The sequence below is a fragment of the Eleutherodactylus coqui genome, chromosome 5 (genome assembly GCF_035609145.1).
Source record: "Eleutherodactylus coqui strain aEleCoq1 chromosome 5, aEleCoq1.hap1, whole genome shotgun sequence".
NCBI classification, from domain to species: domain Eukaryota; kingdom Metazoa; phylum Chordata; class Amphibia; order Anura; family Eleutherodactylidae; genus Eleutherodactylus; species Eleutherodactylus coqui.
This window is the reverse complement of record NC_089841.1, coordinates 159,690,563-159,717,876: the sequence shown is the minus strand read 5'-3', so window position 1 is coordinate 159,717,876 and position 27,314 is coordinate 159,690,563. Positions and strand designations below refer to the sequence as shown.

Sequence of the window (27,314 nt, the reverse complement as noted above, 5' to 3'; positions counted from 1 at the left end):
TGTTATACTATTCACCATGAGTACAGCCAAAAGCAAACAGAAACCCAAGACAGTCATACCATTCTCACAGAAACAAAAGGAGAAATAAGATATGAAAACATCAGACATCGTTAAGTTTTGTGTATATTTCATAAATCACATATTAAGAGTACAGGTCTAATATTTTGTCTCCCCAATCATGGAAGCAGACATAAATAAAAACCCTCTGTCTGCATGCCCTCTTTCGCATTGGTTTCATTACTTTGCTGACAATGTTAATAGGAAGGCAACACATTACTTTTTCTGGATGTGTCAAGAGCTTTCTTTTGGAATGGCATGATCTGCATCATCTCACAGCTGATCATTTACATATGAGATACGTTTATATAATCCAGCTATATTTGCCTTTGTAAGGACCGGGATCATTGGCTCCAGGTGACTGGATACTCCATTTTCTGGAATTCATCTTTCTTTTATCGCCAGCACTGTAGGTTTTTCTTGAAACATGGAAGAAAACGTAATTGAGGCAATGTAGGCCTAAACATGTATTTCAGTTAGGTTGAAGGAAGAAACCAAATTAGCTCTGGCTTTTAAAGGGGTTGTCTAACTTAATTTTTTTTAATAAAGGCTAGCCTTGTGATATAACAAAAGAAGCCGCCGAAAAACAGCGAAATGACTCCTGCAATGCTCTGGGTCTCTACAGATAGCAGAAGTCAGGTGACCATTGCGGCCACTGAGAGATTGCAGCATGCCTGCCCATTCTCCTGGTATCAGTGCTCACTTTCTGGGTGCCATGATGCCAAAAGTTTGCAATGGTGATGCTGCGGCCTCTGATTGGCTGTAGCCTTTGTCTGACTCCCCCTTTCAGTGTAGGCGTGAAGTGCCACAGGAGGTCTTCCACTGTTTCCCAGGGAGAGAAGACAGGTGACTTTTTTGTTAGTTATTTTACTGTATGGTCAACCCTTTTTTTGTTGTTTTTTTTAACAGTTGGACAACCCTTTAAGAGTATGCTCACACAGCCACCAATCTGCACAGAATCCAGAGCTGCACAAATTGCACCAAATCGTGTGGTTTGAAGATTTGCAGCATATTTCACCCTTTGCAAAGCATACCAGGAACAGCACTGCATATCTCACAGCAACTGTGGATAGTCTAACAGCTCACTTCCATTCACTGGAATGGGATTAAGCTGCTCTTAGTCCATGTAACTGATGAACATGATATCACACAACTAAGAAGAGGTCGCTACACTGAACCACAGCTCAGCGACCTCTTCAATCAGCTGATTGGTGGGAATCCTGAGAGTAGGACCCTGCCGATCTAACACCAATGACTCATTTTAAGGATAGGTCACCAAAATCTTAGCCCAGAAAACTCCTATATTTAATGGCTTGATGTGGTACTGCAGTCCGAGTCCTATTCACTTTAAAAAGACTCAGTATCACACTGGGCAACGGTGCATTGTATGACGCTAACTTCCAGCATCAAAAGGAGCTCCATACATTACAATAATGGCTCTGGCGCTCAGCTGATTGGGTAATGAGAATGTAGCATCTAAAATAGGCTTCCTTTATTGCTGACGCACAAACCATCATATTGGCTTAGGCACTTATTCATGATTTAAGTAACCATTTACATCAGAATCCACTTTGCTTATCAGTCAGGTTCAATGTAATTTCGGACATTGCCTTCATGAACCTATGTTTAGGTCATGGTTTACCAAGCTGTTACCATTCATTTAAGAGAAAGCCTCGTAAGTGAGGGAAAAATTAAATTTTGGCAGTTGCATAAGACTATCACATAAACAGGTATAACACTACATAGGATGGTTGAATACATTTGGTAAGCAGCAATTATATAAAAAAGGATTTTAACAACTGAAAAGGAAAATTTTCTAATAGTGCATGACAGGCTTACAGTATGAGTACATGTAAAAAAAAAACACCTTGGAGATACAGGGATAGCCAATAATGTATGGAGAAGTTTCACAGTACAGTTTTAAGCACTGATTAAAAATCAATTGTTCAGGAAATCCAACAATCGAGCCATAGAAGAGTGCTACTACTAAAAATGCTCGTTATTGCAAATCAAATTGGCGTGTTCACACAGAATAGTTGCAGAAAGTTTGCAAATACAGTAGCAATAACTTTGTTAATATGTTGTATTACTTATTTTGTTCTGCCTCTGCCTGTAATAATTTCACAATTGTGCAAGCTTCAAAAATGAAATGTCTCCTTTCCATATAGAGCGCTTGTGATTTATAATCAGTGGAGTGTATTCCATACATAAGGCAATGCCAATAATCTTATGTAGCAAACGCTACCCCATTGCATTATAGGACCTAAGCTTAACTGTTCAGGATTTGTATGATGCCAAGCTTGGAGATGGCTTACAATGTCAAATCAGCAGAATTGTGAATGTGACTATGGACAATAAGACAGGCTGTAACTTCAGATCATTAGAATATAAGAAATACAAGGTATTCATAAAAGTATTCATCATTTTATGGGAATTATGTCTGCAAATGGTGATCAATAGGTAGATATACCATTTGCAGAAAATCTAAGAGGTATGAAGTCATAAGTGTTAGTTAGCCATCTGCATATAAAGGGAATATACTGTAGATTCTACATTTGCATGAACTGCATGTAATGTGTAGTATTATTATCCCGGGAATACAGGCAAATATGAAATTCCCAAGAGGAACACTATAACACTTGAGGAATAGGTGATGGTTTCATCTATAAAATGCTGGAAAGATTTAAAATAGGACTGTTGTGGTTAGAAACATATGCAGCATTTCACAGCTCTTCCCGGATCCTTTTGTCTGTAGTCTTGATATTCAAGTCCATGTTATCCACCTTTCCTGTTAGGCGCCCAATTACTTCATCCTGGTCATCAATCTCATTCTGCAATCCAAGTGCTAAATTTTTAAGCCGACCCAAGCCATGAGACATATCATCTGTAAGAGAAACAAGGGTTTACACTGACCAATTGCAAAGAAGTAGCTGGTTTTATTCTCCCACAAAATGTTTGAAGATTTTCAAAAGGGTCCTTTTACACGACACAATTTTAGGATGCAGGTCACTTTCACATGACTTTTCAGAATAAGCTGACATGTGTCTACATGAGGAATTACAATATTTCTGGCCATTATATGACTTGTATTACTGTATTTTTCAACAGATTTTCCCTCTGCAGTTCTTGCCAAGCCAGGGGGAGATTCTGCTTCCTCCACCACACACACGTAACTAGGCATACAGAAGTACTGTACTATTTAGACAACTTCTGCTAATACGATGTCAATGTAATCAAAGTGCAGCGACCATTTAAATGACCTTCACTCAGTCCGATGCAGATAGTATGGGGGAAAATGATCATTAATACGATTGTTTGTCCCACCCATAAACTCTCATAATTGTCGGTAGCATATCTTCTGTTTATTGGGGAGATATACTGCTGACAAGGATTACTGGTGCGCATAGAGATGCAATCACTCAATAAAGTTGCTTGTTTGTCAGCACCTTCACTCTGGGTAATGTTTTGGTGGGAGAATGCTCAGACCCGTTCATCATCCCTTGTAAAAAGCTCTGTTCGTATTTGCACTGGAGACTCTACTGCAAGTTTTGCTAACTTTAAAAAGTCTACAATAAAATATGAAGAGGTTTACACACAACCTTATAGTTTTTTTGGTATCACTGTTATTTTTGTCCAAATACAGCATTCCCTAGGTTTATATTGTTTATGTTTTTCTCTACAGGTTTCTCAGAACAGAAAAAAATATCTGTACAAAAAGGATATTAAATAAAACAAAAACATGAAAAAAAGATCCAAAAGCTTGGGCATTTTTCACATGCTTTAAAAAAACACCGTGTGAAAGAGGCTTAATGTAATGTGATGTATAATCCAAATGTTATTTACTGACATTCATATAGCTTTTGTAAGGAACCCCCCATATTTTAAACAAAAAAAATATCTTAAATGCTAGGTTAAATATTTACACAGCACTGGAGAACCAACAGTATTTTAGTGGGGTTTTTTGGAAAAAAAATATAATCCATAGAATGGAGAATTTGCCAGCTGATAACTCAGGACCTAAAGTCTAGCTGTATAGACACATGACCACTATATAGATTGACTATTCAAAGTTTCCAGAATACGTGTGTATCCACTGACTACAGCCTTACTGTATAAATATTATTTGTATAGCGCCAACTTATTCCGCAGCGCTTTCAAGTAATATTTTTTTTTTTTATTACCACCACCACCACCACCACCACGTGAGTGACAGCTTAGGACTGCATTTCTGCTGCCTTAGCACTCTGTGCTACACGGGTCAGTATAATGATCTTATGAACGGACAATTACAAAAAACATGTTTACCCAAATTATTGTCAATTTTCTTGTGGTAGTCTCTCAGAGCTGGGTTTTTGTGTTGATACTCAGAACCTGTTGCACCCGATCCTCTGCTGGTGTCTAGAGAAAAGGGAAAAAAAGTACATGAGCCTACTGTGGAAGCAAAATGTAACAAAAACCTTGATTACAGCTGGATAAACTAGGAGCTAGGTTTAGGTAGTTCTATTGTGTACTGTACCCTATTGTTATAATGCAAGTGTTCGTACAAAAAGGAAAACATGTTAGAAAAATTGAAACAATCTAACTCTTACAAAACAGGATCAGACTCCCGCAGCAACAAAACTGTAGGGTTTGAGCATTTCTATTTGTTTCCTATATTTATACAGGGTGTAGTGAAAAAGACTGATCCAGCACTAGATCTCAATACTGGTGGTCCCATTTTGAAATAACAATGCAAACTATGCAAAAGCGTACTCAAAAGTGACCTCCTTCCACTAAGAATGGGGCAGATCATCCAGGAAGTCATCCACTGTTGTCTGTAGGAGATTCAGGTACTGATCTACGTTGGGCATCCTTTGAATATGCTTTCGCATAGGCTGTACTACCAGAACTTACTTTTCCTTACTTCAGTCATAGCAGCGGTCCCACAGACATAGATGGACAAGGAAAGCAGATTTCTGCTGATCACATGCTGCTCTTCAAATTTGCAATTACGTTTTACTCTCTCACTTTTACAGGGGCCACAACAGAAAATTGTAATCTGCATAAACGATGGACGATGAGCTGATCACTCAGTGTAAATAGCAGCTGTTCAGTATTGAACGCCCACTATGTTAAGTCAATGCGGAGGGGCGGGGGAGTGCGAGGAGCGAAATCTCCTCCAAAGAATCATTGAAATCCCTGTTAACAATGCACTTTCCTAAACCTGACACATTAATGCTAGGTCTAATTTAAAAGGAATTTAACTAACCTACCAGTATGTTTCTGCAGTATGGGAAATAAACGGGGAACCACTAGACCACCCATGCTATAATAGAGATTATCTAAATGTGGATATTGCTTAGGTCAAGTTTGGACTAAAGACTCTAACAGCCGAGTGACCTTGAGACCATCTGAGAAAGGGCAGATGTCTAACCAACCACAAACCATCTGACTGAATATATGTTTTGTGTTTTGACAAAATGTTAGATATATAAATTTGCTTTTGGGTCTGAAAAAGTAAATAATATTCTAGTTCAAGCTATATGTACATAGTAGAACTGTTCTTTATGTGCTTCACAACACCACATTTTGTAACAGTGGAAAATAAATGCAACTATTAAGCTATTCAAGCACAGAGATGTTCACGGTTTAGGATAGTTTTCCTTAGCTAGGGAATAATTTTAGCAACTTAAGGGTCAGCAAAATCAAACCCAGTTTAATGAGTATACAAAACTAAACCGGATGTCAGCAATATGTACTGCAAAAAACAGGTGAGACCAACAACATACAGACTTAATTACTTTAGGAAGTGAGAAGAATATATACAACCTACACTGAAATGTAAGTTTAGGGCTAGTGAGTGCACATAGTCCACTGAAAACAATGCTTTCCTAAGAGGATTCTGGAGTTGCTGACTGAAAAATCAAATCCTGACAGCACTCGCTTTACCATCAGCATGATTTTAGCCTTGAGAAGATGCACCATCCAACAGGTCCACAGCTAATGCCCTAGTAGGACTGCTACCAATACAATCCCAATAGCTACATAGCTTCCTGTAGATATGGATGGTTAAAGTCCCCTGGTGCAAGCACAGAGTCATGACTGACTCCTTGGGTAATGTCACATTGTGACATTTTCTAGGCAGACTGTTTTAGTGGAGTGGTTTGCCATTGCGTTCCCGAGTCAACATTTTACCGACCTCGGAAGGATGGAAAGCTGAGTCAACCTTGAGCCGACTACCTGAACCACATGGGGATAACCTGCAACCTTCAGGTTGTGAGTAAGAGCTTATCTGCTGCCTTAACACTGTGCCACACGAGGTTTAGATATGGATACGACTGGATAACTACCCAAGGCCCTGGTTGCTGACCTTATATTATAGGTTTTAATACCTTTCTTACCTAGAGTGTCTCGCTTCAACAAGTTTGGATGTGTGGCTTCATACTTGTCTTCATGTTCTTTGCTGTTGGACAAGGCACCCTGTAATCTAAATACAAAGGATGTTTTAGTTTAAGCACATCATAATACATACAAAATATTTGGTCTTTTCAATCTGTGCTACCCTATTTTTCTGGAAGCAGTGCCCTAATCAGGAAGGATCACTCAAGCAACTGGCCAAGCAGGGCCAGGTGGCAATAAAAAAAAAAAAAGTTTTCTACCAGAAACTGTGCCATGACTGTTCATGGTTTGTGCCAGGCATTGCTTAAAATTGCTTCACAACCACTCTGTCCTTCCTGGTTGCTGCTGGCCAGGACATGTGACTGCTGCAGCCAATCACTGTCCTGTCGTGGATGTGGCCACATAGTACCCTATGGTCAATCAGTTTACCAGAACTTTTAATTAACATAGAGAGCACTCTGGAGACTGATAAAACTCATGACTTGTTTTTCTGTGGTTAGTTAAAATATGTCCTAAATTAGTGGTTCTATCCTTCTGACATTTCTCCTTTAAGAGGATTCTGCAACACAGACAGATCACTGTAGGGAATCTATAAGATGCTTGAACAACCTAGCACAGGGTTTGGGGCTCCGTGAGTGATTTTGAGGGGCTTCGATGGAGGGTCTAGGTCCCTGCTCTACTCACCGCTGTAGCGGTGTCGGAATAGCCTGTACTGAAGAAATGAATGTGCAGGACCTGCGGTCAGCATAGCAACGCAGATCACATGAGCCAGCTCCAGTCACGTGATCCATGCTGCTATGCTGACCGCAGGTCCTAGATGTTTATCCATATAGTACAGACTATTCCGACACTGCTACAACGGTGAGTGGAGGGGGGACCAATGACAGATTATAATAGGGGCGATTGGGGCGACTGCCCCGGGCCCGAGATCCAAGGGGGCCCACGGCTGTCCCAATCACCCCTATTGTAATCCGCACTGCTAAACCTCTAGCTTCAGGGAGAGGAAGGGGTTAGCAGTGCAGCAGAGACAGGGAAAGCTGTGTGTAGTAAGTAATTTAACCCATTTCTCTCTCTGAAGAGAATAGTGGCAATGGGAGACCCCCGCACTACCGGGGCGGCCACGGGGGACCCCAGCACTACCGGGGCGGCCACGGGGGACCCCAGCACTACCGGGGCGGCCACGGGGGACCCCAGCACTACCGGGGCGGCCACGGGGAACCCCAGCACTACCGGGGCGGCCACGGGGAACCCCAGCACTACCGGGGCGGCCACGGGGGACCCATTTTAAAAACAACGTATATTAATAGCCCATCCAGTCTCTTCCCACCACTTTTTTCTTTCATTTTAAACGGCCTTGTCCTTTTTATAATAATGATATTTTGTGATAAGCCACGCCCCTAACGCCTCCTCTGAACACACCCTCCACAAGAAACTTTTGCTTCAAAAAGGGCTCCATGCCTGAAATAGTTTGGGAACCACTGACCTAGAGTGTTTATTTGTATCTGTTAATGTACATCTACAATTAGTTGAAGAAAACCCCCAAAAAAAAGATGAGTGTTTTTAAGGCATTTCCTAACTTTAAGGGCAATCTATGCATGCATACACATTATACAGTGGTAGCATGAGGAAATCTAAGTGGTGTATGCTGCCCTCAGTACTGCCAAGCATCGCAACACTCTAGCACTAGTAGCGTGATGACACAAAGCCTACGATTACTACTGTATCTGCAATACTAGATAAAGTAGTCGCACTCCACAACTGATCGCGTACGATTTTCAAAGACTAGGTTTGGGAAGTATCATTAAATTATATGTATAATAGATACATCAGCTTACTTGCTGCTAGCTGTGTAATCATAGGCTCCATTCTGCGGTGGGGTCTCTGCAGGTTTGGCTTTAAAGTAATTTGTGAAACCACTGAACATGCTCTTTATGCTGTTGATGTGCCGCTGACTGGTCTTCATGTCTTGTTCCATTTTGTCCACCATTTTTTCTGTGCGCTTCAAAGCTTCTCCTTGCCGCATTAGTTCCTGTTAAAAAAATATAAAAATACAAAGGGTAAATATACATTATGTGATGTTGATGTTAGTTCACTTGACCTGGCTGAATAGTGGTGGCTTAAACTAGTATTACAATACTGTACAGCTGTTGAATAGCAGAGGATAAATACAAGACCCAACAGTGAACACACACTTTCAGGAATCAGAACTAATCAAATAAGTTAGCAAGAAGTAGGGAATAGAAAAATAATAAAAATAATCTTTATTTAAATAGCACCAGCATATTCTGCAGCATTTTACAAAGCAAAGGGAATACGAACAGACAAAATCAGATAATATATAGAATATTAAACTAATAAACCATTTGAGGAGTGAGGGCCCTGCCCACCTGGGCCGTGGAGTCGGAGTTGTGGAGTCCCATTTTGGTGAAGTTAGTAGATTTATAAAATTATATGTTATAATTAATTAAATGAAGAATTTGTTGCATATTTCCTTTCATAGGAATTTAGTAAAGTTTAGTAAAGTTTGGAAATGTCCTATAAATATATGTTCCATTCATCTAAAACATATATGAAGGAGTCAGAGTCTCGGAAATTGAAGAGTTAGGCCCCCTGTCCACGGCCATGACAGAATATCGCTAGCGATATTCCGCTGCGGGGGAGGAAGGGAGAGCACTGACAGGCTCAATGAGGAGGATTGCAGCATACCACGATTTGAATCCCACAAGCAGAGAATTGCTATGATTCTCCGCTCGTGGACGTCGGGCTGCGCTTTCCATATTTATGGAATGCGTGTCATGCGAGGTCCGCGGGCTATTTGTCGCTGCAGATCTTACAATGGCAACTCGCCCGTGGACAGCAAGCCTTAGAGTAAGATTTGGCTTACTGATAAAGCACAACCCTGCTGCTCACAAAAGATTACAATCTATGAGGAAATAAGGGTGACACAAGAGGTACAAGTGCTTGTACTGTACAATGGTCCATCCATCCTTTAAATAAATAGGTTAGTATACATAAAACTGTGTGAGCCGATCACCAGCCAATATCTATCTATCTACACAGATATGAAGTGTATTACTGTGTATGGGGGATACTGTGATCAGTTTCTGAGTGTAGAAGTGGGATAAATGGAGGAGAGTTTGATTAGGGGATGTGATAGCTCTTCCTAAAGAGATGTGTTTTTAGGGCATGCTTTAAACTGTGGGTATATGTGAATAACATGATTGTCTGGGGTAGTGCATTATAAAGAACTAGTGCAGCTTGAGAGAAGTCATGAAGACGAAAGTCGAAGGTTCTGACTTTGATGTAACTTAGCCTAAGGCCCTTTTAGACAGAACGAGAATCTCATGATTCTCGTTTGCCTGAGCAACCGAGCTATTGACATCATCACTAGCTCGTTCGCACTCGGGCAGCCTGTTTAGACTTTTACTATGTGAAACACTGAACGATCAGGGTTTAAACTGCCTGATAAGTGAACGAGCCAGCAATGATTTTTATGCCAGCTGAAACTGAACGACGGATGAGAACCAAACGATTCTCATTCATTGTTCAGTTCTTAGCTTGCATTTAAACTGAACGATTATTGTTCAGTCATTCGTTTGAATGATTTTCGTGCAGTCTATTTAGACCAGCAGATACATCGTTGGCTCATTCAAACGAGAATTGTTCAGTCTCTCACATTCGCTGTATAAGTGAATGAGAGGGACTGACTGAGTGCTCTTTAAACGGAACGATAAGTGAACAAGCCAACGATGATAAAATTATAAAGTTGACATAAGAGACCTTTGCAGGGAAGTGCTACTATTAAGCGGTCAAGCACTCATCCCAGCAAGCAAAGGGTGGCCGATAGTTGTGGGTGGCCCAACCGCGTGAAAAACATTACAGAAACAACATGTTTGACGGCAAAAATAACCAAAACAGAACAAACATGGTCCAGATCATCTGATCATCAGACCTTGGAGCCTTTCAAACTTTAGAACGTTGGCTATGTGAGTACATATATGCCTGGGAGTCACTTAGGCAAAAAAATGTAGAAAAAATAATAGGTGGAGAGGGGAGAGAAGGTGAATTAGAACGAAGTGTGTTGGGGAACAGGAGGCGGGATGGAGATGACTTTCTCATTCATATCTGATAAACAATCAGGGTCTTCAACAATACTTGGTCTTCCTTGTTCCATTATTCTCAATCTTGCCGAGTACGAGAGTTGAAACCACACATTACGTTCATGGAGTGATTAACAAATTGGCTAGAAGGCTTTCCATTTCAAGGATACTTATGTGGAAAAATCTTGAAAGATCAGAATTTTATAATTGTGGACCATCCAAGTTGGGACTTGCCCATATTTTCGCAGTACCTACTCTTGACCTATTTTTGAATTGTCCAGTTGTGATATCGGGCAGTAACAGGTCTTGGTTGGTTGTCATGTCATGCTCTTCGTAGACCCATATGGTGGGCCCTCTCGATAATCAAGGGATCAGGGGGCAGGTCCAAGTAGAGAACCTGCGGCAAGTCTGTGGTGAGATATTTGATGAGAAGGTCTGGAGAAATGTTTGAAATGCTTTCAAATATTCCGATAAAACAAAGGTTGTTTTGCCTTTCACGGTTTTCCAAGTCTTCAGGTTTGTCTTGAAGTGATCTGGTAGTGGTCAAGCATTGGTTAATGGACTGGTCTAAATCTGTTCTTCCCGGCACTCCAATTCAGCTATCTTTTATGTCTTATTTGTGATTTGGAATAAAGCAGTACTGATAAACATCTGGATCTCATCCAATTCTCTACCAAAGTTAGGCCAAGCTCACATGGGTGGATCTGGATTACGTATTCCGACATTGCTGTCCGTGCGGGAGATCTGCGGTAAAATGCAAGCATTCAAAGGCATGCATTTTTGCTTTTCCTTCACACTCGTGGATACAAATGTATTCCGCAAGCGGAAGAAAAATCACAGCCGCAGCGGTCATTCTCAATACAGTGGAAACAGGTACACAGGGTCGCTGGCCGGACCGGTCCACTTGTGTGAAGCAGGACAGAGAAAGTAGCAACCTTGTTACTTCTTGTGCTACTGCGGCTGCTTGGTAGGTCACTGTGTTCATTGCAGGAGGAGGTTTTATAGGAGACAAAAGGCCAGGTAGAGACAGGTCTTTACTTTCTTTGGGATCCGGTTGTTATCATATGATATCTTTTAGCCCCTTTTGTTAGGTTTTGGCAGATTCCAGTTTTTCGGAGTACCCAACTGTGATTTATTAATGTTATGAACTTCTGCATGGTGCGCAGTTTTGTTGAAGAATTCATCCTTGACCCTGTGCAGCGAAATATATAGGTAGAATTAAGCCGCTGCTAGCTTGTTGAAAGGGATTAAAAAGGTGATCTTGCAAAGTTATGTAGTAGTAGGTCAATAACAGCTGTATTGAGAGAGACTTAAGTTGTATAAGGCAGGGCATCAGATAAAGACTTGGATCTGAAGCATTGCAGAAGAAGGTGTATTTAGGCGAGTGCAGTACAATTGAGCCCAGAGGGTTCAAAACTATGTCTGCATCTCCAAAAAAGATGGAATTTACTGTGCAAACAGTCACTTTAGGTGATGAGAAAAAAAAAAGCAATGTTAAAGAAGGCGGAAAATATTGCAAGGTGTAGAGAATATGGCTACGCTGCCTCCCAGTGGAGACTGAAAGATATGAAGAGCAATATAAAAGAGAGCTGGAGATGTTGATAAGGTTAGTTATTTAGAATAGCTCTTGGAGTACCTCTGATGCACTAATGTAGAGTGAAGTGCTGCCTACGGGATGTGAACAGCTGTACTGTCCATAGTGTGGACTACCACCCCAGCCATGCAGGACCAATGCCGCACTTCACCAGCAGGATCCCAGCATTACCCAGAAGGAGCCCCATACCCGAGACAAGAGAGGAAGGAGCCATGGTTTGCATACTGGACCTTGCTGCCAATTTCCTTGGGCTTGCTAACCTGGTGTGATGAGTTGCTATGTCAGGTTTTTGTGACACAGCGCTCTAGCAGCACTCAATGTAATGTCTCCTGGATTGCGGCCTAGGGTGCGGTCTGTTGCTTCCAGACGTCCGGGCTCGTTAATGGTCAGCTCCTGCTGGAGATCTTTCAGTACATCGCTTGTCTTGTTGTCCACAGGTACAATGGAAAGGAAAGTACCCCTAAGGGCTTATTCACACAAACGCATTTGCGCAGCATATTGTGTACGCAATACGCAGTGAATAGATCCAATTGATTTCCATAAATTCATTCACATGAGCGTATTATGTGCTCACATTTCATTCTCGCAAAAAAAACATGTTCTATTTTCACGTGTATTGTGCATGAACAAAGCACATATTAAACTAATTTAACTTAATTGTCCATTGCATGCACAAATACGCACAACATGTGCACTCAATAAAAGCGCAGGCGCACATAAAGACACAATGCCCATTGCACAAATGTGCGCTTACACCCTTGAAGCCAACCTTAATTACAGTTTTGGTCAGAGATGGAGGGGGAACTGACGCTCTGCCTCCCAGACATCCTTGGTGCGGTTACATTTAGCAAAAGGATGATTTCCTATATTGAATACTTTGTAGCTAATCCTTAGCTGGGATAGATTATATATATTTATCATCAGGGAATTTCTTGTTGCCAGTTATTTGGCAGCTTTTCCCTCTCTTTTCCATGGTAAAATATGACAAAATTAACAAATGTCACATGATATTAATACATTTGTCATATTTTTACATTTTTGTAGAGCTCTGAAGTCACTTTGTATACCACCCAGCCACAGCAGCAGGGCTTCTACAAATTTAGCGATTTAAAAAAAAAAAGTCACATATCATAAATGTCTCTAAATTCTGACCTAGCGGCGAGCCATGCCCACTTTTCTAGACACTTTTGAAAAGTGGAGTGAGGTGTAACATCTGTACTTTTGGCACAAATCAATAGTACATTTGCCTAAACTGATTTGTGCCAAAAGTGGTGCAACTTACACTAGAAATCTGACCCAACATCAGTAATAAATGCGCCCCAACATAATTAAAAATAGGTTTTCAGTCCGCTGGCCTAAGGGCTTCCCTATACCATCTCTATCGCATCTGGAGGAGATGTCGATTCAAGTTCTCACTGATGTCAAATTTTCCCCCTCTGCTATCCGTTATCCCCAAGCAAGCGTTTACATTAAGTTCCCAAGAAACCAGCCTCCTATGGTGGCGAAATAGAGGCCTAACTTTACTCTACCATTACATGCCACATGGCAGACTCCTCGCGCCACAACAACTCATAGACAATAACTCCATCCCAGGACATCTCTGGTTAGAACTGTTACAAATATATATCTTCATTCGATCCCTAATAAACAACAACAACCCCAAGGCAAAACCCACTGGCTTTGAGAGACTATGTATATGGTCCGTCCTTCAGCCCGGTGTGATATCCTCCCCATATACCGATATGAATCAGCCGGCACTGGGTAATAAACTCCCATTTATGCTATGCTGGGAATCAGATCTAAATATCTCCCTCTCCCTACCTCGATGGCAACACTGCTGCACTTTCATATCAAAAGCCAGCCATCAGTTAACTCTTGCCGAATTATTAAAAATACTTCATAGAACATATTTGGTTTCCCCCAATAATCCACAAATACTCCCCAAGTACTTCACCAAATTGTTTCTGAGGCTGTAACTCCCTGGGGACGCTCGGTGGTGGACATACCCGGTGGTGAGGTCTCTCTGGAGGCAGGTAACCAACCTCATGTCCAGAGCCCTAGGCAAACCTTTCGCCCTCTCTCCATCCCCTTGTCTCCTGACCTACAAACCAACGGGGTTCAATAATCAACAGGATAAACTCTCGCAGTTCATCTGTATGGCTGCTAGAATATACATTGCCTCTCAATGCTTCTCACCCACTCTTCTCATTGACCCGATTGTAGCTAGGGTTTCCAGAATGATGCTATACGAAAAATGGTTGGCCATGAGAGAAGACAAAATGGCGTTATTGCTAAAAACTTGGTAGCCATGGTTTTCCCTGGCTATACCTGGATTGCCCAGAGTACTCAATATGGGATAGAAAACAAGAAGCAGAAGGAATGTTTAAGACGGGACATATGTCGGGTACTGAAGTCCTGACCTAGTTCCCCCTACCGTCTTTCATAGTTTTACTAGTCCTAATCTAGGTTTCACATTCCCCTCAAACAGACAGAAAGAAGAACTAAGGCCTAATTCCCACGGGCCCCGCAGCCTATCACGCGGCGGAAATCCACGGCGTTGCCCTGCAGCTATTATATTTATTCTATTATATTCTATTGAACCTAATAGCGCAATGCTCACGGTGCGGAATTCCACCATGGAATTCCTCCCTGTGAAATTACCCGCGGCTGTTCTATTTGCCGCGAGCATAAGTGCGGATGGCTTCCATTGCAGTCAATAGAAGCCGTCCGTCACGCTATCTTCCGCTGTAGCACAGCGGAAAATAGCGTGAAAACGCTTCCCCGTCCACCGACGCCCGTGTCATATGACCTGGCCGGCGCGTGATGCGGTGCTGTGGGCGCGTCACATGACACTGCCGGCGCATCATGCGCTGGACTGCACATGCGCACCGGCACGGGATGCGGGGCAGCGGATCCGGAGGCGAGTATGGGGTCTTTGGGGGGGTGGGGGGCGCTGTGACGGACTCCGCTGCAGAATTCCGCTTGCAGAGCCCGTCACGGCCGTGGGCACTAGGCCTAAAAGAGAGCAACAGAAATATCTATTAGATTTCCTGTAAACGGGGCCCTGTGTGGAAGTTAATTGTTTAGATGTTTTGTTTTTAGTATGAAAGACATTATTGCACCCCCTGCGAGGGGAATTTTCTAGCTGATCAGCACGCAATAATTTGCTTATCTTTTTCAATAAAATCAGTTGAAATTAAAAAATAGGTTTTCAGAATATTAACAGTGTTCTTGATGATGATGAATGGAAAAGTTATACATTAAGTATTGATAACATACAGCACCGTCCTTCACTGGACGTGTAAACAGGGACTTACATCTTCTTCTGTGCAACAATGTAGAGTTTAAGAAAGCTAACCAAGTGATTGTGTCATAAGGTGACAGCATATACCCCCTTTATCTACTGCAGATTCTGTATGTATATATGTTGCACAAGGAGCTTCCATGCAAGACGGCACTTACTCAACTTACCATGTTAGCAATCATTCCAAGAAAGGCAGGAAGAACAAAATGTAGTCAACTTTTTACTTTTTCTGAGAACTCGCTTTAATACTGAAGTCAGCAAAAACAGCAGAAAAAAAAGGAAAACTGGCTGCAGTGACAACACCCTGAATGGTCGGCTAAAATACTAAAATCAAATGCCTGAAATATCCTAGAATCCATTTCTTCTACCAATTGGTTAGAACTTTTACTCAGCTGAATGGAAACATTTCTAGTAAAACTGGGTCAGATGATCCCACAATGCAGAACCAGATGCTGCTGACACACTGCCCATCCGCAGCAATGTCCCACTGTTTTGTCATTGCTGTTGGTAGTAAATTTCCTGCTCAAGTAGTGATATGTGATGTGGATAATGGGACAAATTTTCTGGCTGCACAAAAGACGCAATTAGCCAACAAACAAGTGTTTGCTCGTTCATTGGCGGATCCCTGCCCTGTTACGTAGTGCAACGACTGGATAAACGAGTATTCTAACGAATGCTCATTCACGATTGTTGGTCCGTGTAAAAGGTAGGTCCCTTGGTGCGGTACATGGCATAATGGGACTGCACCCGAATAGGTTTCATAGCAGGTGTGACCCAGATATCTCATACTGCTGAATGTCCATTATGCATATTTGGGGGCTCATAAAAGGTAACTGAAGGAGATCCACACTATGGAATGTCCTCTAACAGCTGATGACAAACCAAACACCGATATCTGTGGTGAAGAACCGTGCGAGATAGTGATTCTTTAAATGGAACCACTCACATCCCCATAGCACCATAAACAAAGTTATGACGCTGTTAGGGGATGTGACAGGGGGCCGGGTGATGTATTTTTATACTCACCAGCTCCCATGATTCAGGTCTGTCGCCCTCCGAAGATCGCTTGGGACTGGACAATCGGACTCTTTTCAGAGTGCCGTACAATCCTATAGTAGAAGTCTATGGGAGAAGAGGCGCACAGGACTCTGAAAAGTCAGATTTTTCAACACCACGTGATCTTTGGAGGGCGACAGAGCTGGACCAGGTGAATATTAACAAAAAACACATTGGCTAGCTCCCTGTTACGTCCCCTTATAGCACGATAACTTAGCTTATGGTGCTGTAGAAACGTGATAGGTTCCCTTTACGCAATCCATAATCCCAAAGTGTGTTAATTGTCTATTGGCTGGTGGAAACCGAGCTGGCTGACCTACCTGTCAGAAACAGTCAGTGGTGGCAGCGAAATGTATTGGAGTGTGCTAAGCCGCGCAGGGTGCGATTCGAGTTCCAATTTGCACGAGTGCAGGAGCTGGAGAGATGGAAATAAGTAGACCCTGCAGTCTGCCTCTGGGTGTCATATATCACGGGTTGATGACTGTCGGAACTGTAAATCCTGTTACAACTGTACTTTCAAAAACACTTTTGACAAGTCATAAGACATCTCAGAACTTTCTTTGTCTCTGATTGCTAGCTAAAGGCCAGCTCAATAGCAAGTTTATGAGCCTGTCTTCAGCTAGCTAGCAGAATCTCAGCACCTAGACCCCTACCAATGAAAACTTTTAGGGTATTAGTGTATCTTGACGCCACCATGTAGTAGAGCTGGAGAGAGCAGTGACAGTCCGGTGACACCCCCTGAACCTGATTGGCTGCCGAGATGGGTGCCCTGCAGGTCCTGGAAGCTTACTATGGTATGACTATACCCAGGCGCCTACTGCTGTCCTCCCCGCTGCCGCAGTAACTCTCCCAGCCTCCCCGCGCTGCAGTGTTTTTTGCCTGCCATGGTCGGTTAGGCTTAGGGATAATTGTCCTGTTAGGCTTACATTACTAACTCTCAATGCTTCCATGTTACAGGTGTAACATGGAAGCATTTACTAGTAATCATATAAGCCTAACAACAGAATTATCCCTAACGTCAAGATACACTAATACCGACTTTTAGCATGTCAAAAGTTTTTTGAATGTACAGTTACACTTTAAAGATCTTCTCCCGGCTGGTGTTCAGGTGTGCTGCACCCGTCATACAGCAGTGGCTCTGAAACTTTCAGCATTTGTATAAAAAAGAAACTCTAAGAATATCAATGGCGAGGTGAGAAGGTGATCTCAAGGCTCTGGTGTTGGAAAACACCTGCAATGTGAACTCTTGTGTTGGGGGGTAGGGTGGAATGGCATTTTTGATAAGAGTCACCTTCCTGGATCACTCTTGTGGAACTGAGCAAATGCATTCCCAAAGTGCACAGAAGGCTAAACTAGTGTACAGTTTTGTAGACTTCCCTGCACCGCTTCTTACAATCTGTTCTGATCAAAAGAAAGGGTTTTGGGAGATGTAACAAATGCGTGTTATACATACACAAGGATCTCAAGAATCGGCCACATGAATTGTGGCATAAATGAGAACTTTGAACAGTGTCACATTAGGGAAAAGTGATTTGGTCTAAAGTTAAAACCTCGATTTCTTTCAATGTCTTCTCTAAACAACCTAAAAATACGAAGATGCCTTTTTTTTCACTAGAAAATTGTATATACAGCAACCCTTTAAAGGCAGCCTGTCGCCGACTATAAGCACTATAAACTAAGTTATGGTGCTTATAATTTAGGTGATGAGGAGTCCGGGAGCGTCTTCAGATCCCCCCGGTCCTGCAGAAAAGTCAGCGTGAACCTTTTCAGAAGGCTGTGCCCCCACATGGGGTATCGCTAATATTGATTTTCATTATTCTGCTGAAAGTTAGAATGCATTAACTAAATGGTGATTAATTGAAGTAATTGGCCAGCCTTATGTCACATTAGTGGGTTTTGTAGACATCACTGAACCTTCATCCGGATTGGACATTTGCAGATAATTCTATTGGATATGCATGCGGAGCTCTGGTCTACCTAATGATGGTCACATCATTAACAAATAAAAGAGAAAACAAAGTATTGTCGGGTCAAAGTTCATTTATGGCCCCTTAGTGAGTGAATGACTAATCCTCCCCAGTGGACTGTGGCTAATAGTCCATAAGATGAAGATATAGTATAGAGCAAAATAGGGGCTTACTATTTAAAAGTTTTCTCCTTCAGAAACATTCCTGCAAAAACTTCGTAGAACAACTTCTACTGCGGTTCTAAAGGTCCTTTTACACGGTCCTTGGTCAATGGTCAGGTTGTATACAAGGATGATTGATCAGCCGTAGAACAAGCAAACAATCATTCTTTGACAGACTGGGTCATTTAATTTAATGCTCGCTGATCATCCGCCCATCTCCCCATAGGGGACATAATAACGCTCGTCTAAAAGGACCTTTAGACTAGGGCTACACGGCGACCTTACCTGACACACATCACGCGACCAAAGGTCACACCGCAGCCTAGTTACACTGCATCCTAATGGGAGTGAGTGCGGTGGACCTGACAGTTACAAGACACCCATCGGGTCTGGAGTCCTTGCAGTTGTAGGCTGCAGCATTCACGTGGATTACAATGTGATGTAGTAGGGCGATGATGCCATCTGTGGCCGTACAACGAATCGTGAGCAGAGTCGCTGTGTACCTTACTGCTAGGAGCTCCTGCGACCAGCTCTGATGTCCCGCTGGAGTAGATGGCGCGGCATCACGGGGCGCCCGCTGCTCTGCCTGGTCGCTCCAGGGGTGTGCGGCGCTGCACCTTAGGTAGCCCAACGTTCTCACAGCAAGGCATAAGGCGAGGGGGCACCCCGTTAGGTCACTCACCTCTGCTGTTTCCACCCCAACTTTCTCGGACTCGTAGATCATGGCCACGGATCGGTTGCTGCTGTCCACCGTGGACTGCGCCTTCCTCATCACCTCTTGCTGCAGAGACCTCTGCCTGTCCGCCTCCTCCCGCCTTCTCCTATCCGCCGGGGACTCGTAGGGGTCCTCCTCATTGTTCCACTTGACAGGCTTGAAGTCATCATCTTCGTCTTCATCAAAGGGGTTGTAGTTCCTAGACATGATGACTCTGCACTGAGGAAGAAGGCACCATCAGACATTAGAAGGAGCAACACTACAGACAGCATTACACAGGAGGACATTCATCTTACCGGTAAACAACCCTACAACACCGACCCCGGCCGCTCACCTGACTCCTTACCTCACTTCCGCCCTCTTGCCAACGTCACCACACTCCTACTTCCGCCCTCACGGCGCTCCGCTAAAGCGAGGATAATACTGTAGCTGCTGACAATTCATGGCGCCCTCTATCGGTTATTGTTGTACAATACACCTCTGCTTAGTGTATGTTTTGGTCTGGATACCGGAAGTAGCTTCTACAATCGGTTCCAAGGCGAGTTGCCATGGTAACCAGGGCCGTCGCCTTCGTCTGCTTCTTCTTTGACGGTCATGTGACCTGGTCATGTTGAGCGCTGACGTCAGCTGACGGCTCCGGGAGGAACATGGCGGCCAAGGGGGGCAGCAGTAGCTCCCGGGGGTTTTATTTTAACACCGTGCTGTCCCTTGCCCGCTCCCTGGCAGTGCAGAGACCGGCGGCCTTGGAGAAGGTGAGGCGCGGCGCTGTGGGGAGCCACTGGGGGCGCAGCGGGAAGTTACTGGGGAGGAATCCCCGGGCAGATTAGCCCCAGGGGGGAGGTGCTGTGCGATAATATGGAGGAAGGGGGCGCTCACCCCTTATTTGCCGCACCCAGGCTGGCTGTCGCCAACTGTCACTGGGGGGCGCCATTCATTCCATGGATTACACACAGCAGCGTTTACTTATAGGCGGAGGGTTCTGATACCATTATGATTGGCTGCGATGCAGATCATAATGATCATTCTAAAGTTATAGTTCCAAAGAGGAAATCCGCCCATAACAATCGCTCTGCGGGGTGCGCCGCCTTACTGCGCATAGGTACAATTATGGGGGACCAAGCCAGTAGAGGAAAAAGTCTAGTGCTGGGACCCTCGTACAGCCGGAACACGGCAAGGACCCCTGAGGTATAGCGAGTGATCCTCCATCAGATTACTGTGTAATGGCAGTGCTTTATAGATAATGAACCTGCAATGATTGCTGGGAGATGGCAGCTCTGAAGCACATAGGACTGTAAATGCAGCTTGTAGTACAGGATTCATCTTCAGAGCAGTAATGCAATTTAGTTCCATAGTTGTTATGCTGTAAATGCTGTGTAATGATATGAACTGTAAAATGGGGTTTGAGTGTAAATCTACCCATTAACGATGTTTTCCCGTCTCCGTGCCACGGGGGCATGTCTCCGGGCCGCACCGATGGCAGTAGTAAGACAAGATGGGAATGCCTCTTTAAATGAGTATTCTGTAACATCAAGTCTTAATCACCGGATACTCGCCTACAGGCTACTGCTTCATTCAATCGTGGGGATCATAGGATCCCCCCCCTTTTGGTGATTGTTGGGGTGTGACCGATCAGTTATCGCCTATCCAGGTGATAAAGGGTTATTCCAGTAATATTCATTTATTACCCCCCACCAAGCTGGGTGCTCATTTTACCGACCTCAGAAGGATGGAAGGCTGAGTCAACCTTGAGCCGGCTACCTGAACTCGCAACCTTCAGCTCGTGAGCGAGAGCTTATGACTACATTCTTCTGCCTTAACATTCTGCGCCACACTAGCAGAAAACCAATTGCGGTCTCCGCTCGCCGATGAGAAATTGCAGCATGCTCCATTTTTGCGCGGATTCTGCACGGACAGCTTCCATTGAAGTCAATGGAAGCCGTCCGATCCGCGGCCCTTCTGCAATTGACATTGCGGAAAGGTCACAGATTCCGCGTCATCACCAGGCAATGACGCAGGAAAAGCAGGAGTTAAAAAAAAATCAGTGCTGTGCGTGTCCGCAATACAGAGTGCCAAGTTGTGGAGGACTGTCCGTGTTGGTAAAGCTCTTGCAGAAATTTCTATGAAGGTGCTCACCGCATAGATTTATAGACTTCAGTGTAGGTAGGGTGTCGGTACAACCTGCTATATGGATGTGTAACCACGTGCTGTCCATAGGGTTAGTACTGAAGACTGCCCAGGACGCATATTTGGGATTTCAGCCGCACTTAAAGGGGTTGTCTCGCGGCAGCAAGTGGGGTTATACACTTCTGTATGGCCATATTAATGCACTTTGTAATGTACATCGTGCATTAAATATGAGCCATACAGAAGTTATTCACTTACCTGCTCCGTTGCTAGCGTCCCCGTCGCCATGGATCCGTCTAATTTCGCTGTCTTCTGGCGTTTTTAGACGCGCTTGCGCTGTGCGGTCTTCTCCCTGGTGAATGGGGCCGCTCATGCCGGAGAGCTGGTCCTCGTAGCTCCGCCCCGTCACGTGTGCCGATTCCAGCCAATCAGGAGGCTGGAATCGGCACTGGACCACACAGAGCCCACGGTGCACCATGGGAAAGGCCCCGCGGTGCATCGTGGGTGAAGATCCCGGCGGCCATCTTGGTGAAGGAAGAAGTAGGAAAAAGGAAGACTTCGCAGAGCGGGGATTCGGGTAAGTAATATGTATTTTTTTTTTAACACATCCATTGGGGTTGTCCTGCGCCGAACGGGGGGCCTCTGGAAAAAAAAACGTTTCGGCGCGAGACAACCCCTTTAAGCAGCGCTGCTGATTAGAGCCACCTGATTGGCTCTTCAGCAACACTTGACTACACAGCGTGCACGCGGATTGCCTTCAGCAGCCATGCACTACACACTACAGTTAAGCAGACGTGCACTACACACTACACTTAAGCAGCACGGGGTTAGGGGTTGGGGTTAGGGTTTAGGGTTAGGTTTAGGTAACCCTAAACCTAACCCTAAACCTAACCCCGTGCTGCTTAACTGTAGTGTGTAGTGCACGGCTGCTGAAGGCAATCCGTGTGCACGCTGTGTAGTCACGTGGTGCCGAAGAGCCAATCAGGTGGCTCTAATCAGCAGCGCTACTGAACTGCGGCTGAAATCCTAAATATGCGCTCAGGACTCATTTCAGAGAATCTGTCATCACCTATAGAGAGCACTATGTGGGCATGGTCACAGCCTGCAGAGGTGAGCCCAATGCACTGGGCACAGATAGGAGGTGGGTAGGTGAGAACTGTATGTAACCCATATTTACAAAGTTCTCGCTGAATTTCAGATGCCGGATCGAAAAATTTCAAAGTTAGTATGTGCAAATAATTTTTGGGGAAATACTGCGATTTTATAAGAGTTCTGGGTAGCACCTCAAGAGTTCTGAAGAAAACTCTTAATGCATATTTACAAAGTTCTCGCTGATTTAGTGATATCATTTTTTGAAGTTGGCACCCCGAGATACGTTTGTTGATTTTTTTTTTTTTTGCTTAATTCGCTAGAACTATTTTTTTAAAATTAATAGGGAACTCTAGAACTGTTTGGGGTGCATCCAGAACTTTTGAAAAAAATTTAACTTTTTTGAAAGATGGGGTGCTGACTTCACAGAAGTAATTTTTTCCCTAAAATAAGGGAAAAGTGGTTTCTATCCCATGGGATTTTTTGCCTTCCTCTAGATCAACATTGTAGGATAATTGGCTGAACTGAATGTATGTTCTTCCTTTTTTTTCTTAAGCCTTACAAACTATGTTACTGTGGACTTCTGCAGGTTGCTCTGGTGTGTCCTGCTTTGTCAGAGGCACAAATTAACCCTCTTTAGAGACGCTCTGGTCCATTACAGAGCTGAACTCCTCTGCAGTCTGGAGAGGATATCAGTTGCTCCATTTCATTTCTACATTGCTGCCTAAAGCCACTGTCCCCACAAGTCCCCCTTTGAGGATCTTCGTGTGGGTTCTTGCCTAACATACCTAATCACCGATGTACCTGCTGATCAGCCCTCTATGTTGTATCTTCTACAGTCAGAAGATCAGAGACAAAAGATATGTCTTAATGTACAAATCTTCTATCTGTTCCAGCTTTAAAGATGCTGGGTTTAAGCTGCTTTCTCTCTGGTCTAGAGCAGTGTTCCCCAACTCCAGTCCTCAGGGACCACCAACAGGTCATGTTTCAGGATCTCCTATAGTAAGAACACCTATGGCAATGTCTGAGGCACCAGCAATAATTACATCACCTGTGCAATACTGAGGAAATCCTGAAAACATGACCTGTTGGGGGTCCCTGAGGACTGGAGTTGGGGAACACTGGTCTAGAGTTCCCTCTCATCTCCATACCCCCCTGTCAGTCATGCTGGAGAGGAGATGCTGAGGCCTCTCTTCTTCATACCTTCTGGTCTTGCAGAGTCTTATCCCCCTTCTGTGCAAACGTACAGCAAGTGATTTGTAAAGTCTCAAGTCTCACTGTGGAACCTGGTCAAACTTCTTCCTTCTTCAGTATTTGAAATGTCCCTTTCAGTTTTCAAGCGATTGCTGGTGGTTTGGGCATGTAATCGAGGCCGTGGAAGAAGAGCCTCCTTCGATTATTATAATTTTTTTAATATGGAAAATTGACTGTCTTCTCTCCATGAGACATACAATAAATTTGATAAAATGCGGTGGTATTGGCTAGAATTTTAGCAGTCTGTGAGCTATAGAGATCTTTTACTGGATTCTTCCAGAGTCAATCCAAAATCTATTTCTGCAGAGATCCTCTAACTCTTTTCTCTCTTCTTTATTTTTGACTTTCTTACTTTCACCCCCTTCTTCTTGTATATGTTGGGAAATGTCTTCCTCATTTTTCTCCATGTTTCTGTGCCAAGGTTTGTTCTGTAGTTTCCTAACTTTTTTTCCTCCTTGTTAAAAATGAAAACCCAGAGGCAGCAAGAGAGATTCAAAGCGTGGCCCCTGCCTCCTCTGGTGGCCTCCTGTCCATTGCTGCATTTTCTTTCATAGGATATGCATAGAAGGGGCCAATTAAAGGGAATCTGTCATCAACCATGAGCCTCATAAACTAAAGTTATGAGCTCATAACAGCTGAGTCCGAGAATGTGGCACTCAAACTTGCCTCCCCCACGGTTCCCCAACTGTCCGCTCACAAAGCTACTGTGGCAGCATCTCGCAGTCTACATAGCCACACACTCATAATGACGAGACTAGTCCTCTCCATTATAAGCACAAAACTTTTTATAACGAGCAATGTAAGCACTTCAGCTCCTATGAGCCCATAACTTTAGTCTATGGGTTTTCATAGGGGCTGACAGATCCCTTTTAATTGGCCATTGGCTCATGTGGTCTTCAGAGCAGGTGCCAACTAAAAAGACCTGTTCAAAAGGGTGGAGGGTCATTGGCCAGAATAAGAGGTGGTGCTTTTTAAGGGGGCCACTATAAATAGATTGTGATTTAATTGCAAATCAGTTAGTTTAACCCTTTCCAATTCAATTTTGGATTCAGGGTTTCCTAAAAGGCTTTCTCTTTCTGCTGTTATACAACGGTGCCATCTGCTGGCTAAAGCCTGTGCATGTGTGTGTGCGCGCGCGCCAGAGAGGCTCCGATAGCAGAGTGGCTGGCAATAGACGGTAAGAATACCCTGTCAGACGTCTTCCGACATTGGAGCTGTACAAGCTTCAATCAGAATGTAGGAAGATGTCAGACAGTGGATTGGAAAGGGTTAAAACTTAGTGTTTATGGGAAAGGAGTCTCCTGAAGGTGGTGGTCTTATGGTGAGGTTGCACTATATCAACCTTTATCACCTATCCAAAGGACCAGTCACTATAATGGGAGACTACCATCCCCAATTGATTCTCCCCCGTTGACTGCCATGGGAGGGAGGAGTTGTATGGAGCGTGTGTGCCGCATGTTCTGCCAAGGTGTATATAGAAGATGAAGAAGCGGCCAAGTGAGCAAGATACTCAACATACTGGAAACAGTTTCTGTATTAGAATGTGAACACTATTGGATGTATGATTAAAGCAATGAATCTGCCATTGAGGTTTTATGAGGTGTTTAAATGCATATCTCCGTGCATTGGGTTTCCCCAAAGAATACTATTCACTGTTGTCTTGCTGAGTCTCTCGGCTTCCCGTTATATAATCCACCTGCCGGCTGCACAATGTTCCCCTCTGTAGCGGTTGATGGATATAAAACCCTTCCAGGTATGAGATGTGATACGCTGACGAGCGTGCCCTGACTTTGCCCTCATCTCATTAGAATGTAATTCACCTGAATAAAGCAGTAAGTGAAGACAAGTTGTGTCAAGTGCCTGAAATAGAACTATGATACTTGTAGGACTTCTACCTCTTGATGAGAATCTTGTTTTTCGACATAGACTACACTATTTTCTTCTAGGTAGAACAGGAACACGTAGAACTGGAACTGAGTGTTTTTATACAGCGTGGTATGAGCTCCTATAGGTCTACACACAGGCCGAATCGGACTGTATAGGGGTTGAATGATGGTTAATACAATTATTCGTCCCCCATACACCTTCATTGTTGTTGGCAGCACAGTCCCCATTTACATAGGAGATATGCTGCCCACAATGATGAGTTTATTTTTATTTTTGTGAAAGTTGCCCATTGGTCAGCTGGTCACTGCCCTATAGACACAGGGCGATGCACCAGGTGAGCGAATGTTCAGGTGAGTCGGCGTTGGCTTTGGGTGTGAAGGACTGCAGCATTCCACTTGGAACGTAATCTGCTTACCAAGGTCCGCAGTGCCTGCAAGCTTATAGCGGAGTTGTCTGCATGGTTTTAGCCAAGCAGGGCCTCCTAATCCTATCCTACTCTGCAGATGCAAACTGTACTTTGTCACCTAACAGAGGCAATCAAACAGTATTTTTTAATTTTCCATGATCCGTGTTTTATATTTTGTTCATTAGTTATGTTAGATGTGACCGACTGTATTTATATAAAAGTCCAAAATGTTTGATATATGTACATCAGGTATCAAAACTCTCTCATAAAAGTGATTTTTATTTTTTTGGCCTATGCACACTATTTTGATTATCCCTAGGTAGCTAGGAACATAAGTTCTGGTGGTGCAAATGAAACCTCAGTATGAGAGATAATGTGAAGATCTAGCGCCGTCACCCTTGGACCACTTGCTTTATTGTTAACTTAAAGGGGGTTTTCCCACAACTTAAAATTGCTTTCTAGCCACTGTGTCCTTCCTGGTTGCTGCTGACCATGACATGTGACTGCTGTAGCCAATCACTGACAATAGAAGGTCAATGCTGTGGCCAATGATTGGCTGCAGCAGTCACATGTCCTGGTCAGTAGCAACCAGGAAGGACACAGTGTCTATAAAGCAATGTTAAGTCATGGGAAAACCCCTTTAATTATTAAGTTATGCACCAAAGCGTCCTTTTATATGCACTCATCCAGGTGCCATAGAACTTGCACAAATTCCCATGCGTCCTCCTTTCAGATTGTTCTGGTCTAACATATCGGCTACTGTATAAATTGACTCTCTTGGTCTGGGTAGCCTGCCCAGGATACTTCCCTTCCTCTCCCATTTTTCCCTTTCCCCCCTCCTCCCTCTTACCCCTTTTCTCCTTCCTATCTCCTTTTCCGTACTGTTTCTGTAGCCTTATCATCTTTGTCCGCCACTTGAAAAATCGCCAAGCCTGGCCCACATGGTAACAATGACCTCTGACAACTGTGTCCTTTTCACTACAGGTAAAGTTAGGCCGGCTGCACATGGCCGAGCTGGATTCTGCATGCGGGATCCCCCAGCAGAATCCGGCTGTGACCCCAGCCAACGACCCCACGTACCTGCTATTTCTGTACTGCAGATGACCGTGGATGCTCTCCGTTAGGCATGCACAGTACAGATTTATTTTTTTCTTCTAAGACTTGTATTTCCCATGCCGGCAGTAGGCGATGACACGAGTATCCGTAACCCATGCGCAATGTT

General features: G+C 43.7%; 2 protein-coding genes across 6 annotated transcripts in view; one reads left to right on the top strand and one right to left on the bottom strand.

Annotated features, from left to right (window-relative positions):
• Positions 1-105: 105 nt before the first annotated feature.
• Positions 106-19,702, bottom strand: SNAP29 (synaptosome associated protein 29). Of its 4 annotated transcripts, none has more exons than XM_066603524.1 (6): positions 19,679-19,702; positions 19,300-19,551; positions 8,271-8,464; positions 6,438-6,523; positions 4,363-4,455; positions 106-2,941 (listed from the first exon to the last, which is right to left on the bottom strand). In XM_066603524.1, exons 2-6 carry the CDS (start codon positions 19,537-19,539, stop codon positions 2,781-2,783), a joined length of 774 nt encoding a protein of 257 aa, XP_066459621.1. In that variant the 5' UTR covers positions 19,540-19,551; positions 19,679-19,702; the 3' UTR covers positions 106-2,780. The 4 variants fall into 4 exon arrangements, with proteins under 4 accessions (XP_066459621.1, XP_066459619.1, XP_066459620.1 ...); XM_066603522.1 differs by having other exon boundaries at positions 19,629-19,690; XM_066603523.1 differs by having other exon boundaries at positions 19,667-19,690.
• Positions 19,703-19,934: 232 nt separating this feature from the next.
• The window catches only part of PI4KA (phosphatidylinositol 4-kinase alpha), a 93,428-nt gene continuing 86,048 nt past the window's right edge, over positions 19,935-27,314 (top strand). For both annotated transcript variants that reach the window (XM_066603520.1, XM_066603519.1), the window contains exon 1: positions 19,935-20,084. In XM_066603520.1, the coding sequence (XP_066459617.1) occupies positions 19,980-20,084 (105 nt within the window). In that variant the 5' untranslated portion in view covers positions 19,935-19,979. The remainder of the gene's footprint in view (positions 20,085-27,314) is intronic.

Excerpts from the sequence above, each read along its gene's own strand:
- SNAP29 (XM_066603524.1), bottom strand. The coding sequence starts at position 19,539 with ATGTCTAGGAACTACAACCCCTTTGATGAAGACGAAGATGATGACTTC. Across the intron at positions 8,465-19,299 it reads TTGGGGTGGAAACAGCAGAG|GAACTAATGCGGCAAGGAGA; the intron begins GTGAGTGACCTA and ends TTTTTTTAACAG. Across the intron at positions 2,942-4,362 it reads GAAAATTGACAATAATTTGG|ATGATATGTCTCATGGCTTG; the intron begins GTAAACATGTTT and ends TTTCTCTTACAG.